The sequence below is a fragment of the Ostrinia furnacalis genome, unplaced genomic scaffold (genome assembly GCF_004193835.3).
Source record: "Ostrinia furnacalis isolate ACB-3 unplaced genomic scaffold, ASM419383v2 OfSCF3139, whole genome shotgun sequence".
Classification (NCBI taxonomy): Eukaryota; Metazoa; Arthropoda; class Insecta; order Lepidoptera; family Crambidae; genus Ostrinia; species Ostrinia furnacalis.
The window spans coordinates 369,362-384,666 of record NW_021133378.1 but is presented as its reverse complement, the minus strand read 5'-3'; the positions used below and the strand labels follow the sequence as shown (position 1 = coordinate 384,666).

Genomic DNA, 15,305 nt, shown 5'->3' with positions numbered 1-15,305 from the left:
GATAGGATGAAATTAGTACTTATCCCATAAAAATACTACTGAAAATCATGAACTCTGCCTCTGCATGCTTTTCTCACTTTACAATTAAGCATTTTCTTCATAGTTCAGTTCAGTTCTTATTTCTGTTTCTCAGAAAATTATTTATTCACATAGGTTTCTTACGACCAGTCTAATTTCTTTTTCGTGAAAAGTAACCCGTTTAAAGTAACCTCTCTCTCCTACTGTTTAATGTTTGTTAAAAAACCGGTAATGATCATTTTTTGATCTGGCTTTAGGCATCACTAGTTTCGAGTCCGATCCGAATTCGATGTTTTGTTCGAAGATTTGGGAATGAAAATGAAGAGTGGTTGTTGAAATGATTCATTCAAGTGTTTTTGGACAAGATAATCGTGTTGTTTTGATTTTATAGTCTGATTTGGTTGTTTTAATCATAATGGATTCATCTAGAAGAAATAACCCTGAAGAGCAAAGGTGTATAATCGGACTTCAAGATTTAAAACTTTCAAACAAAGATGAGGATGGTTCTGAGCAAGCGCACCGCAGCGGTGCCCCGTCCAATTCAAGCACTCTTGGCAAATCGCGACCAGTCGGTGCGATAGAGAGTTTTGTGCTCGATAACACTCAGAACAATCGTCAAGATTACAGCTTTTACGAGAGGTCTAATGTGATAGCTGCTTCTAAATTTGCGACTCCTAAACGTGTAGAAACGATCGCATCACTCAACAAACGTGATTTAAACACAGCAGCATTGCCTGCCAGTCCTACACGATCAATCGACTCATTGTCTCAGAGATCTCTGAGTTATCAAACTGAGGATCTCTACGAGATACCGTCAAACCCGAACGCCCAATATCCGCCGCCTGTGTATGAGAACATCGATTATTACGGGGAGCAGCGCTCTCCGCAGCCGCCGTACTACCACCAGCTGTACCAAGGCCCGGCGCCGCCCGCGTCTGACGGCTACTACGACACTCGCTACAGCAAAGCCCAGCCACAAGTTCCAGTTAATTCCAAGCCTAAGGGAAATCCATTAGTGTATGAAAACATGCTTTGTAATGACAACAATACTGATAAAAAGAGTGATTTCAAACCCCAAATAAGCCATGAACAACGCTTTATTCAACAAGGCTCAGTTCCTGGCCCTCAGGTACCCAATACGAGTGTAAATAGAAACGTCACTCAAATGTTTTGTGAGAAAGTAAAGGTGGATAAAGCTCCTCCACCTCCACCATACAGTACAAATCAGGAAAACCCCAGTAGTGATTATACAATAATGAAGTCAGCTCCTCCTAAATACACTGATGTAAGTGCACTTTTAAAGAATGATGGCACTGTTACTTTTGATGACAAAGTAGTGAAAATTCCATCTACTGCAATTTATGCATCGATAGCTCCAAGTGCTCAAAGACCTAAAGCAAATATTGCAACAGAAGTACAAATTGCTACAGCTAGCCCTAAATTTTTCCATCCTAAACCAAATATAGCAAATAATCTTGTCAAGGAGAAGCCACCTGTGAGCAACGGATACAATGTGAAGCCAGCAGTAGGTAGTAGGATGCAGATAGTGGAAGACACAAACAGTTCAGACTATGTGTGCATGACGGGCGGGACTCCAGCCGCTGCTGTTGCGGCTGCTAACAGCAAGGATACTGCTGCTCCACCAGCAGAAAATCTGGGGCCCAGGAACTTAGTATCTGGCCTGACATCACTATGTTCACCGGCACAGTCCCCTGCCCCTAGTCCTACACCAAGTTCTGTGTCGCAAGTGTCAGGTGGGTCGAGAGGCTCTGGGGGTCGTGGGAAAAGCTTACTGCCTTATAGCATTACTCCACCTCGTCCATCTGGCCCCAGTGAGGCTCAAAGAAAAATAGAAGAGATGACACGTCAACTGGAAGAGGAAATGGAAAGGCAGGATGAAGAAGGGGAATATTTTGGTAGGTTTGATTTTATTTTTAATTAATTTAACTCTCATATCAACTTACTTATTGAAAAGGTAACCAAATTCAGAATATTGAATTCTCTATGCACATTTCAGGTATCTGCCATATATGTGGTGCTGGAGTGACGGGAGCAGTTCAGGCTTGTCAGGCCATGGGCAACCTGTACCACACCAACTGCTTCATTTGCTGTTCTTGTGGTAGAGCATTGCGAGGCAAGGCCTTCTACAACGTCCATGGGAAAGTGTACTGTGAGGAGGACTACTTGGTAAGCTGATTAAAATATACAATAAATATTTTGTATGATTAGATAGAATGCTTCTAATTTTCTAATGTTGTTTGATTACAGTATTCAGGTTTTCAACAGACTGCAGAAAAATGTGCAATATGTGGGCACCTAATCATGGAAATGGTATGTAGCAGGTTCAAAAAATATCAATTTATCTCCTTACTAGCTTTCCGCCCGCGGCTTCGCCCGCGTGGAATTTTGTCTGTCACAGAAAAACTTTATCGCGCGCGTCCCTGTTTCAAAAACCGGGATAAAAACTATCCTATGTTCTTTCCCGGGACTCAAACTATCTCTATGCCAAATTTCATCAAAATCGGTTGCGAGGTTTAAGCGGGAAAGCGTAACAGACAGACAGAGTTACTTTCGCATTTATAATATTAGTTGGGATAGATGATTGTGTAACTTAAATTAATTTTGTCTTGTAGATTCTTCAAGCAATGGGCAAGTCATATCATCCTGGGTGCTTCAGATGCTGTGTTTGCAATGAATGTTTGGATGGAGTACCATTCACAGTTGATGTTGACAACAAGATATACTGTGTCAATGACTACCATCGTATGTTTGCTCCAAAGTGTGCCAGCTGTGGTAAAGGTATGTAAAACAACATCTGTATAAAATTGTACTAGTTAGCAAATTCATACTTATATGGAATATTTCCTAACATTGAGAAATTGACAGTTTCAAGAAAGAAATTCATATCATATCTTTATTTATTGTAGTTTGGAAAGTTGATAAACTTCCTTTTCCTGATAAGAGCTAAGAACTTGATAATTTTTTAAGATTAACATGCTTGTTTTACGATATTGTTACACCCTTTTTTAACATTTTACTAAGAGAATGTCAATTTTTTTAGGTATTACTCCTGTAGAGGGTACAGATGAAACTGTAAGAGTGGTGTCAATGGATCGCGACTTCCATGTAGATTGCTACATGTGTTGCGTTTGTGGCATGCAGCTTACCGACGAGCCTGACAAACGTTGCTACCCATTAGCTGGTAAATATACATATTTATATTAAAATATACAAATTTCACTTTCTTGGTCCTAATGCAGAATGCACTGGTGAACTCAGTAAAACATACCCACCTTAAAACTTGTCCACTAACTGATGCATTACTGCCCTTTAATTATCTACCACACAGAACAAAATTTTTTATTTTCATCGATTTATTTGACAATCACATTGACAATTTGTAAGTTATGTTGAGGTTGATGTGTGTTTCCGACTTCAGGCAGGCTGATGTGCCGCGCGTGCCACCTGGCGACCATCGGCGCCGCGACAGGCCCCGGCCTGCCGCCCGCGCCGCATCTGTCGCCCGCCTCGTACCAGTACATGGGCTGAGCGTCAGCACCTTCGCCACTTTAAACAAATATTCACATAAGTCGTCGGCAGCTAGATAGTGTGTGCTCAAAACTAAGGTGTCGTAGATTCGCTCGATGTTAAGGGAATACAAAGACATACTTATAAAATCCCGTCCCGATCGGCCGCATTTCTTTACGTTTCGTAAGAATTTGAAAGACGAAACGATGTTTATTGACGATCGGAAGGTCGAAATTAAAGCCCTATGAGGAAAATTTAAAATAACTGACACTTTCGTCTCACGTAGTCACAAAATGGCCTAATTTTGCGGCCGGTCTAAAGTGCTTGCAGAAAACAAGTATAATGGGGATCCAAAACACCAAGTCCTGCCAATATTGTCTGCTATTAGTTTTACAGAGGAAGACCGTTGGACATACTGTAATATGAATAATCTGTGTCAATAGATTGAATATTGGTGATATCTAACAAGATTTCCAAAGTATATTGGCTCAGACTATATCATGATGTGTGTCTTTTTTCGACTTCGTACAACATTCGCTTACTGTAATCGGCTTTTAATAGAAGTGCTGTATTTTCTTTGTGTAGCTTTAATAGTATACATAAGCGTTTTAGTGGAATTGAGTGCCTGTACTATAGTTCAGAGTCTAATGATTGGACCCTTTGCTTTGTTTACAATCTAAGATTCATCATCCCAAAACCTGTTTGATCTTGCCCAGTCAATGATGTGAGCATTAATTTTATTTGCCTAGACTTTGATGTAAAGTGTAGAATTGATTTTTGGCTGTTGTAATTCGTCTAATATTTTGTAGTAAAGCTGACTATTAACGAAACCGAAATCTATTTTAAAATTTAGATGAAACTGTATAGATCCACCACTGGTAAATGTATGCTATATTCTATGCATAATGGATATTGTTAAGGAGATATTATTAAGTATGTTAATTTGTTAAATATAAATGTTAATATTTATTAATGACTGGCTCCATCATGAGGAATTTAATTTGCTTTCATTATTAGCATTTATGATATTGTTTACATGTTTTTGAGCCAGTTATTGCGCTCAGTGTAGTGTACGACCGATGTCATTAGACTACAGTGAATCAGTATCCTAAGGACTTTTTCAATATATCCAGTGAAGTTACAATGGTGGCAATAATCATACCTAACATCCTAATGCCTTGATTTGCGACAGTGCATATTATCATGCATTTAAAAATGATTTCCTTTTAGGTTCCATTATAACAACTTGATTTGTTTAGTGTTATTTTGTGATAATATTTAGTTATTTACATTATTGAGTTTTTGATTTTAATAAGTTTGCATTGTAAAGAACAAATTAATCTAAATGGAATTTGATATGCATTTTACAGTTCAAAGTATTTCATGCTACAGTTTATTAATGATTAAATTTATAGTTTGAAGAATGTGTATCAGTGCCAATAATTTATTAAAAGTCTAGCTGGTTGCCAGACATTCATTAATCATATGCATTTATTAATTTATAGACACAACATGACATGGCAGCACTCCTGGTACAACATGAACAAAAATATAAGTTTTATTATGTAATCACTTGGTCACAAAGTAAATAAGGTTTTAAAGACATTTCACATAATGTAACAAATAACATTCCAGTTATGTGCTGTCCTGTTTTGTACTTAAGTTTATTCATCACTTATAAGTGGATATATGTACATTTTGATGGAAATGTGATTATTATTTTAGGAAATAAAATAAAACTGTTAATTTTAAGTAATACTTTTTTATATTTTAAATATTTTTAAACAATAATAAATCTTTCGAAATTTAATAAATATTCTTTTCATGATAAACTAAAGAAAAGACCACCTATACAGCTTTTACAGTGTTAAAAGGAAAATTATTTACTTTAGAAGCATTATTACTTTTTTATCTTATACCTTTTCTGAAAGAAAAAGTTTGTCAGATAATGGAAATCTTATCTAATTAAATTAAAGTAAATTATAAAAATGAACAAACTGGCTACATAATCACATTTTTTTCACCTTATTTTTCATATTGCGTATTTCGGTTTTGTATCGTCTCATCTCGTCCATTACATGATTCCGTTTTTCCTTCATCTGTGTTTGGTAATGTTGTTTGCTCTCATTAAAACGATCTTGAAGATTATCTTTTCTCTCTTGAAACATTTCCTTGATTCGTTCTCTCGTTGGCACTGGTCTGATCCAACCAATCGCTGTTAACTTTTTAATTGCAAAAGTAGTACCACCTGAAATAATGTATATTATAAGGACAGTTCATATTTTAAAGATTCACCTAAAAATAGAAATAAATCCTACTAACCAACAGTTACTGCATATCTCAGAGGAGTTGCTAATTTATAGAGAGCGAATGCAAGTGCAAAGTATCCAGCACTGGAGTCTCTCAATGGTGCCATCAAAGTTTCATTTACACCTAAGTATTCCAATAAACTCAGGACATCTACACCACTGAAATAATAATAATATGTACATGTTACTGTCTGCTTTATAAGTATTGCTTATTTTGGTCTTTGATTACACTGATACCAACCTTCTTACTGCATAGTAGAAACCGCCAAACCAAACAGCTGATGTTGCCATATGCACAGGCACTAAGACATACCAGTAGTCCCTGTACATCTGCTTGAACCTCTGGATAAGACCAGTTTTCTTTTCTTCAGGCTCCTGTGGATTCTGGGATGATCCATTTTGAGCGACGTAACTTCTACTTGAGATAGATATGCAGCTGATTTGTTTTATATCAAAGAGCGGCTTGCTAAAAATATTATTGCGACAAAAACTAATATTGGATAAACTTCTAAGAGGTTGGTTCCTCACAACACCTGATTTGACCGGTTTGGTTATGATGCAAAAATATTGACAATTCCTAAACAATGTCCTATAGGTTAAAGCCATTTTGTAAAACAAGTTTTATCTATTTACTTAAGAAAACCCTAGAATCTACGCATTTTTTATGATGAAATAGTATTTTTTATTTTTGTACAAATTTGACGGAAACGGATTGATGTGTGACTTTGACAGTTGACTTTTTTTTTCTTTTTGTCAGCAGCGCAATGAGTGTTATCGTGGCTAGCTTGGCCATTCGGTAAGCTGTTAATTAATTTATTAAATTAAATCATCTAATAGGGGTTTGTTTGTAAAGATCATTAGAGGTTTAAAATAGTATGTTTAATTACATTAGTGGGTCACCTGTATAAATAACCATCCATCCATCGGGAAAGTCAACCTGTCTGTGCACCATTGGACTTTGGCACTCACAAATAGGGCATGTAATATCGGAAGGTTTTCAATTCCGATATTGGATTCCGATATTAGATCTCAATATCGGAATTCCGATATTAATATCGGAATTGAGTTTATGTGTTATAATTTTAAATATTTGGTTATATTCGTATAATTTCTCGATTGTATACAGTAAACTAATGATTTTAATCAAAATCTTTAATTTAGTACAAAATAGCACTTCTTAAAATTATAAAATTGAAGTATTTAAAACCATTTTGTATGTTATGGGTAGTCATTTCATTTTGGTAACTGATAATGGGCCAATTATGGAAATGGACTAGCAAAGAATTTAACGGTTTTTGTAAAACAGGTATCAAACAAACTATTACTCCTTCAACCAATACTGGCGGAACGATTTGTAGAGTCATTCAAGTCACATGTTACAAAAATATTAGACAGTGGTAAAAAACTTGAATATGCTTGTAATTTGTTCCTTTTTGATGATCGATGTACAACTCACAAAACCACGGGGCGTCATCATCATCATTATTTCAACCATATGACGTCCACTGCTAAACATAGGCCTCCCCCAATAATTTCCACAATGGCCGGTTGGTGGCGGCCTGCATCCAGCGCCTTCCTGCTACCTTTATGAGGTCGTCGGTCCACCTTGTAAATGGCAGCCTTATGCTGCGCTTTCCGGAACCTTGCTGCCCCATCGGCCGTCAGTTTTGCTTACTAGGGCAGAATCGCTGGAAGACGTCGGCACAATGCTCGAAGACCTAATCGAGTCTCCCAACAGGTAGGCCTTGGACATGGACAAAACGAAGCTTATGACCATGTTCCGTCCTACCTATTTTCGGTTGGGAGCCTGATTTTCGAAATTGTTGACAAGTATGTCAACCTCGGATAAAGGATTCAGCTAAGTAGATTCAATTTCGAGAAAGCGGTAAATCGTCAAATCCTACTCGGCTGGGCCGCGTTCGGGAAACTACACAATATCTTTTCGTCCAAAATACCTCAGTGCTTAAAGACGAAAGTCTTCAAACAATGTGTGTTACCAGTGATAATATACGGCTCGGAAACGTGGCCTCGCAAAGTTGCACAGCGTGCTATGAAGAGGGCTGTGCTTGGTGTTTCTTTACGAGTTCGAATCAGAAATGAGAAGTCCTGTTTACGAACTAAAGTCGCTGACATAGCCCGACGGACCAGCAAGCTGAAGTGGCAATGGGCAGGGCACATAGTACGCCGAACTGACGGGCCATAGTCCAATTTTATTAATGTTTGGAAGGGAGTTGAGATGTCGTTTTTCATTGCTAAGACCAAGTACGGCAAGTGCTAAAATTGTTTAGAACATTTTATGGTTAATAATTATTTGCAGTGGGACAAAAAGTGATGTTGAGAGACATGAGAAAATCATTGGTCTTTGCCAATCATGTACTTTGAGCTTTGTAGCAGGTTCTGGCGCGTTTAAACGCTTTGTTTAAAGTCTCAATTAAAACCTTTATCTGATTCCGATATTACGATATTGGGTCGCTCAATATCGGAATTGTAATATCGGATCTCGTCTTCCGAGATTCCGATATTACGAGATTCCGAGATTCCGATATTCATGCCCTACTCACAAACCGACAAACAAATACCGTATTATATAAGCAAGCCCTAAATTGAATATTATACCAATTCTAAAATTCTTGAGCGAAAAATATTTATAAGCCAGTGGTTACGTCGAGCGTTTATACTTGTACCCTTAGCACGAATACAAATTCTTTTTATGGTAGTTGTTTTTTTGTATGAAAATCAAAGTTTTAGTTTAAGGAAAGTCTTATTAGGTTTGAGTTTTTATGAATGTGTACCTATTGCATAGCTAATCATAAGTTAACCATATGCGCTCCGTAGTTTCGGTTCGATGAAATTAGGTGATAGATGTTTAATGAATCAAACAATTTATCATTTTTTATTTAATCAAATGGGTTTCTTACACAGTACCTTACATATATACGTATGTACTTAATATTTATACAAAATCGGAGGTAGGGGGGGTGCCTTAGGACTTATGACGGGGGGTGATCGCCCCGGGTGCCAACCCATGCTACGCCGCCACTGATAAGAACAACACCTTCTAAGGTTTTTTACAATAACAATACAATTTGACAGAAATATCTGCTACACAATCACTTTGCCCGCGATAAAGATTCAGCCGACTGATGGTCCCGGAATTAGCCCAAACTCCTCGTTCGCTTCGCAAAGTGCCATCAAATATGCCGCCACCAGGATTCGCTTCCACTGCAACCCTGAAAGTACTTCCATGCACATCTCTTACCATCGATACATCCAATATGTTCTTGATACTCAATTTATGACATTGAAGGAACCTTACTAGAATGCTGTTAATAGATTGTATCAAGAATTTTGCTGCTTTAATTCTAGTTTTGTGTCCAGCCGGTAACTGTTTGCCTTTATAGCAAGTGCACCAATGGTCACTAATGCCAACATATTCACATGTTCTGTCCTTGGAGACAGGTAAGAAAAGGCTGGATTGATTATCATACAAGCCACTTTCGCTTCGTTTGTCAATATCTTCATCATTTAGAAGTGTCGGATCTAAAAGATCAATGAGTGTAGCATGCATGTCGAAGGGTGTTGTAAGTCGATGAGCGTTTGTTTGCAAGTTTTTATATGCCAGCTTGTAGAGACTTTTAAATTGATATGGCAAAAGTATTTCAACTAACGGTAATCGTTCTTCTTGTCTACCTTGCTCAGTTTGCACAATTTTCCCCCAACGCATTCCATGGTCACTTAAGAAAATTACTACAGTTTCATTAAGATAGCCACTGCTTTCTAACTTTATCAAAAGATTTAAGTATTGAGAGTCCATTATATAAGGGTAATTAAGTTGCTCGTGACTAACAGATTCCTCCCAAAATATTCCGAATAAATTGTTGTCTTTCAAATTTCTAGATAGACCATAAATATAATTCAAAAGGGTTTTGTAATACATTTTATTTTGATAACACATATGGTAATTATAGAATTTATTCTTGAATAGTGTTCTCGATTCGTACATGAATGGTAGCAGATAATAATCGGTTGGCAAATTGTTTAGATTGTATTCGTATGCACCTAAAAGTCCTGCCATGCTGTCTGATCCTAGAGCCGTAACATACCCAGACCTTTTGTATTGATCCCAAACGAATGGACCCATGTTAGTGTCAATAGTATTGTTATATTTATAAATATTCTCATCTTTAAAAGACTTTCCTAGCAATAATGGAAATAAATTAGGGAATGAATTATCGCCCAACTTGTTGTAGCCTAACAGCTGGACACTTCCTCTGTCTCGTAAAAATTTTGCTGTCCCAGGCATAGTTCTAAGAAAATTCATACGCGATACACTTTCTAGGCCAAATATCATGACATTGAATTTATTAGACACTTTTCCAGCTATCGTTTTTGTATTCTTCATAAAAATGAAGAAGTCGGTGTAAAATATACTGTCTAAATAATAGCACTCCACTCTAACAAATTCGTGACGTCCTTCTATGGTGTCCGAAAATTGTATACAGCTTTCGTAGACTATGTCTTCCATGGATTTCTTGGCGTAGAAACTCTGGTAGCAGCAATAGAACTGTGCCTTTTCCATAACATTATAATGCTCTAAAGCTGCCTCTTCAATTATAATGTGAGATTCATTAGAAATTAGAAGTGGATACGATTTAGCACAATCTATTGTCTTCTTTGGTAACCCAACTAGATCTTTTATATTTTCGCTAATTAGTGGAAACGCAGGAATAATACATCCTTCGGTAAATATTGCGAAGGCTTCGCTGTTACTTAGTGTACTTTCTATTGAAACAATTAAATAATATAAAAATAGTGCAAATAGTACAACCATTTTCCGACTTTTCCAATTGATTCTTAGTTCTTTTGTGACGGACCACGTCCTACCTTCGGCTACAGGTACCTTCGGCTTCTAGTTTTATAAATATCCTACATTTAGAAACACTTTACGTTCAATGATTGCATCAACAAGCTCTATTATGTTTGTAAACGTTATGTAAAAGTTTCAAATTTGGCAAAACTATCACAAAATTTCTTGACGTCTTATTTATTTTAGCGATTTGGGTTTACTAAGTTAGTTTCGAAACTTTCGGTTTTCAGAAATAGTTTTATATAGGTAATTCAAAACAAAACCTAAAATTAACTATCCGCAAACTTTTTAATCTAACGTCTTATGAAAACAAAACCTTACTTTGAAAACCAAATGGGCAAACCGAACTTTCCGAAAACCTACTTTTTAACTTGAGAGTAAAAAACCAAACTCTCAAAACTTAATTTTCCGAATACTTACCTACTTACTCAACCTTCTGAAAATCCACCTTCTAACCTAACATGTCAAAACAAAACCTAACTTTAAAATCTGATTTTTTCTATATTCTAATTTTTTAACATGATAATATCAAAATAAGATCTAAATCTGAAAACTTAATTTTCCGAATACCCAACATTCTGAAAAGCTAATTCCTAACTCTTTGAAAATCAAACTTTCAAAAATAAAAAAAAAACCTAACTAACTCCAAATACAAATTTTCCGATGGTAAAAACAAAATCTAACCCTGAAAAATTAATTTTCGACAGCCCAACTACCGTGGCCCAACGTTCCAACACCCTAACTTTGTATCCTGTCAAAACAAAACTTAACTCACTGAAATCCGAATTTTTCGAGAGCCCAACTTTCTAACATAATCCAAATATAAAAAAATGAAACTGAAAGATAGTTTTCCGTTAATTGTCCGAAAACTTAGTTTTCCGAATTTAAAAGTACTTATCTGAAAACCCTAATTCTCTACGCTAATAATTATTTATCAAAACAAAATCTAAATTATCTAAAAACCTCAATTGTCTCTGAAAACCTAGCATTCTGACCAACGAATTACTCTGAAAATGTAATTTTCCTAATACCTACTTAATGTACTGGAAACCTATACTTCGTGTTAATTATCTAAACTAACAGCGATAGGCTTTCTTGTAAATAAAATGTAGAAGTACCTATTATTGAAAATTGTATACCTAATGTAATTCCTGAAAAAAAAAATCATTCATGCTTTGACGGACGGAATCTGGGTAGCTTTACTGGGTTTCGCTTAGTGAGTCAGGTTATGTAGTTACAAAAAATGATTGTCTAATAAAATTATATTTTTTATTTCTTGGCACAACTTGTCTATGATACAAATGTTTCTTTACTAGCTACTAACAGTTATTATTTTAATCTTAACATCTAATCTTAAATCGTACTAACAGTAACAGTGACACATCACAAAATAATATGTATAATATTATGTACAATTTATCTAATAATTCCGTTATTACTTAGCCTACATTACACCACAACACAACTTATACAAGTCTCTAAAAGAATGGACGAATAATCATCTACCTTTAGTATAATTTAATATCTTTTAGGTCTTCTTCTTAGTTTATTAGATTTGCTTAAATCATGATGATATGACACTGCAGTGTAAATCTTCAATTATTGTAATATTCGTTGTAATTACAAATCTAAAAGAATCTTAAAGATTTGCTAAATTTCAATAAAATCAAATAAAAATAGCGACGACAGTAATGCAATATTACAGGCATAGCGCATAACTAAGTTCTCGGGTAGTGTAGCGGTTATGTGGAGGGTGTTTTTGGACGTCAAACGCCAGCGTGACTTCAGATTTGTTTCAGATAAAATAGTGACAGCTTTGATACGTCCGATTCACATACAGTACCTCTAGCATGAACAACTTTCATCTTCGAATCGTTTGCGTACTCGATAAAATTAGATACTCAATCTTCGAATTAAACGATAACGTGACAATTTTGATTCTCAAAATAAGTTTCGTGCAACCACATCTCATACTAAGTTCACTTTACGACACGTTCACAAGGGCGCTGTTGTAGTTTTCTTACTAAATCTTTTGATGGCGATTCGAGTACGCAAACGATTTGAACTCGAAAGTTTTTCGTGCTAGGCGTACAGGAACCTAGTTACCTATGCCTGTTGTAGTAATAAGTATACAATTATTTTAAACACAAAAATATACCTCTACTTATACTACATAATAACAATTACTAAGTCTTGATCTAATAATCGTAATATCACAGTAGTTTGAATTGATCATTGTGTTGTTTACTCGATCTCATTAGAATGTATGTTACGGAAAAGTAGAGGTTGTCAATATCAATATTGTGATAAGGAATTAAAAAAATCGAGTAAACAAGTNTTAGTTTTCCGCAACATGGCGAGGGTTTTTATGTTCCTGGTCAGGCTATAATATCTTTTAGGTCTTCTTCTCAGTTTATTAGATTTGCTTAAATCATGATGATATGACACTGCAGTGGAAATCTTCAATTATTGTAATATTCGTTGTAATTACAAATGTAAAAGAAACTTACCTACATAATAAGATTTGCTAAATTTGAATAAAATCAAATAAAATAGCGACGACAGTAATGCATTATTAGAGGCATAGCGCTTCTAAGTTCTCGGGTAGTGTAGAGTAGCGGTTAGAGGATTTTTGACGTCAAACGCCAGCAAGACTTCAGATTTGTTTCAGATAAAATAGTGACAGCTCTGTTACGTCCGCTTGCGTCCGCTTCACATACAGGTAGGTAGCTACTCAGTTATCTATGCCTGTTGATATACAATTATTTTAAACACAAAAATATACCTCTACTTATACTACATAATAACAATTACTAAGTCTTGATCTAATAACCGTAATATCACAGTAGTTTGAATTGATCATTGTGTTGTTTACTCGATCTCATTAGAATGTACGTTACGGAAAAATAGAGCTTGTCTATATCAATATGTGATAAGGTATTCAGGAAAAATCGAGTAAACAAGCACTTTGATTATGTATCTATTTAATGGCAATAACAATAAAGCTTTAATTGGTAATGTTTGACGCAGTGACTCTGGTCTCCATAAAGGTTGAGGCGGCTGACGGTGCCTGCGAGTGACCACGCGTCCTCCTCGTGGCGGAGCGTGGCCTCGAACACACCAGCGCCCGGCATCGTCCTTACCACCACCATCACCTCGCGCCAACCCTTCTCGTTCTCACGAGGCTCTCCCACCACCAACTCTGTCGCTTCCAAGACGTCCACTAGCGTCAGATACGCACACTGAGGCTGATCCCGCACCAACATATTCAAATGTTTTACCAAATAATCAGCTGCTTCCTGAGCTTCACGGCTTTTTGTTAGCATCTTCGTGATTTTATGACAGGTGCACCAGTGATCATCTATTCCTGCTATTTGGCAGGTCCGGTTGGTCGGTATTGGCAGGAATAAACTAATACTCTTGGCATGGCTGTATTTAGTTCTACTACGATATTCTATTTTGTCATCATTTAGATCATCCGTATACAATAAATCCTTTAGTGTAGCGTGCATATCAAAAGGCGTGGTGAGTCGGCGGCTGTTTTGTAATAAATTGTTGTACGCGAGTCCATACATCTCTCTAAATGAAGGAGGCAATAAAATATGAACGAACGGTAGTCGTTCTTCCAAACGACCCTGTTTAGTATAGCGGATGTCACCCCATCGAATACCATGATCACTCAAAAGTATGAATATTGTGTTATCTAAATACTGAGATTCATCCAGACTCTTAAAAAATTTTTCGTAACTCTCATCCATTACCATAGGATAGTTTAAATAATCATGGCTTAACGTAACTTCCCAAAAAAATCCAAATAATTTGGAAGACTTTAGTGTTCTTGTCAAAGCTTGTACATAGTCCAAAAGAACTTGATAAAAATATTTGTTTCCCATACAAATGTAGGTGTTGTAATCTTTTTTATTGCCTACGTGAATTTCAGCTTCATGCATAAAGGTACGCGTGTAATAATCGGTGGGAGTGCCAAAGAAGCCAACTTTTCCAAAATTGAATGTCCCTAGCTTGGCGCTATCTTCACCCAGGGCAGTGTAATATCCGGCGTCCTTGAACAACTCCCAAACGAACGGGCAGTTGTCAAAACTTGATCTGATATGTGGCCAGCAAATTCTTTTCAAATCAGTATCTTTGACTCCCATTAGCATAGGAGTTAGATTAGGGAATGTGTTGTCGCCAACTTTGTTGTAGCCAAGTAATTCTATAGCACCTTTAGATTTTAAAAATGACAAAGTTTTCGGCATGGTTCTATAAAAATTCAACCTAGATATTGCATCGATGCCCATGACCACAACGTTGTAGTATGCTCCTGAACGATTACGTGGAGTGTCTGAGGTGTCTTCATTAAATGTCATCATAGGCTTTTTGGGCGCAAATATAAAAAATTGTGTGTAAAGTGCTGTACTGTCATATCCGCAAGTGACTTTTACAAATTCATTTGCAACTTCAATATAACTATCAAAAACTATACACAATTCATATTGTACTCTATCGTCTACATCCATCGAAGTAATATCGCTAATTGCTGTCGGCCGGTAAAATGCTCTGTAACAACAGGTTACGTTGAGATC

General features: G+C 36.4%; 2 protein-coding genes and 1 long non-coding RNA gene across 4 annotated transcripts; 2 read left to right on the top strand and 1 right to left on the bottom strand.

Annotated features, from left to right (window-relative positions):
* Nucleotides 1-285: 285 nt before the first annotated feature.
* Nucleotides 286-5,161, top strand: jub (LIM domain-containing protein jub). Its single transcript, XM_028310944.1, has 6 exons — nt 286-1,934; nt 2,036-2,205; nt 2,287-2,349; nt 2,652-2,817; nt 3,080-3,220; nt 3,458-5,161. Exons 1-6 carry the CDS (start codon nt 434-436, stop codon nt 3,565-3,567), a joined length of 2,151 nt encoding a protein of 716 aa, XP_028166745.1. The 5' UTR covers nt 286-433; the 3' UTR covers nt 3,568-5,161.
* Nucleotides 3,397-6,607, bottom strand: LOC114357362 (uncharacterized protein C18orf19 homolog A). Of its 2 annotated transcripts, none has more exons than XM_028310946.1 (4): nt 6,097-6,606; nt 5,869-6,014; nt 5,571-5,794; nt 3,397-3,585 (listed from the first exon to the last, which is right to left on the bottom strand). In XM_028310946.1, the coding sequence occupies exons 1-4, from the start codon at nt 6,459-6,461 to the stop codon at nt 3,571-3,573; spliced, it is 750 nt and encodes a 249-aa protein (XP_028166747.1). In that variant the 5' UTR covers nt 6,462-6,606; the 3' UTR covers nt 3,397-3,570. The 2 variants fall into 2 exon arrangements, with proteins under 2 accessions (XP_028166747.1, XP_028166746.1); XM_028310945.1 differs by lacking the exon at nt 3,397-3,585 and adding an exon at nt 4,127-5,470 and having other exon boundaries at nt 6,097-6,607.
* Nucleotides 6,608-12,003: 5,396 nt separating this feature from the next.
* LOC114357349 (uncharacterized) lies at nt 12,004-13,229 on the top strand. Its single transcript, XR_003656295.1, has 2 exons — nt 12,004-12,254; nt 13,122-13,229. It is a non-coding gene; the product is annotated as an uncharacterized LOC114357349 (long non-coding RNA).
* The last annotated feature ends 2,076 nt before the right edge of the window (nt 13,230-15,305 follow it).

Excerpts from the sequence above, each read along its gene's own strand:
- LOC114357362 (XM_028310945.1), bottom strand. The coding sequence starts at position 6,461 with ATGGCTTTAACCTATAGGACATTGTTTAGGAATTGTCAATATTTTTGC. Across the intron at positions 6,015-6,096 it reads TTCTACTATGCAGTAAGAAG|TGGTGTAGATGTCCTGAGTT; the intron begins GTTGGTATCAGT and ends TTATTATTTCAG. Across the intron at positions 5,795-5,868 it reads GAGATATGCAGTAACTGTTG|GTGGTACTACTTTTGCAATT; the intron begins GTTAGTAGGATT and ends ACATTATTTCAG.
- jub (XM_028310944.1), top strand. The coding sequence starts at position 434 with ATGGATTCATCTAGAAGAAATAACCCTGAAGAGCAAAGGTGTATAATC. Across the intron at positions 2,350-2,651 it reads GGCACCTAATCATGGAAATG|ATTCTTCAAGCAATGGGCAA; the intron begins GTATGTAGCAGG and ends TTTGTCTTGTAG. Across the intron at positions 3,221-3,457 it reads ACGTTGCTACCCATTAGCTG|GCAGGCTGATGTGCCGCGCG; the intron begins GTAAATATACAT and ends TTCCGACTTCAG.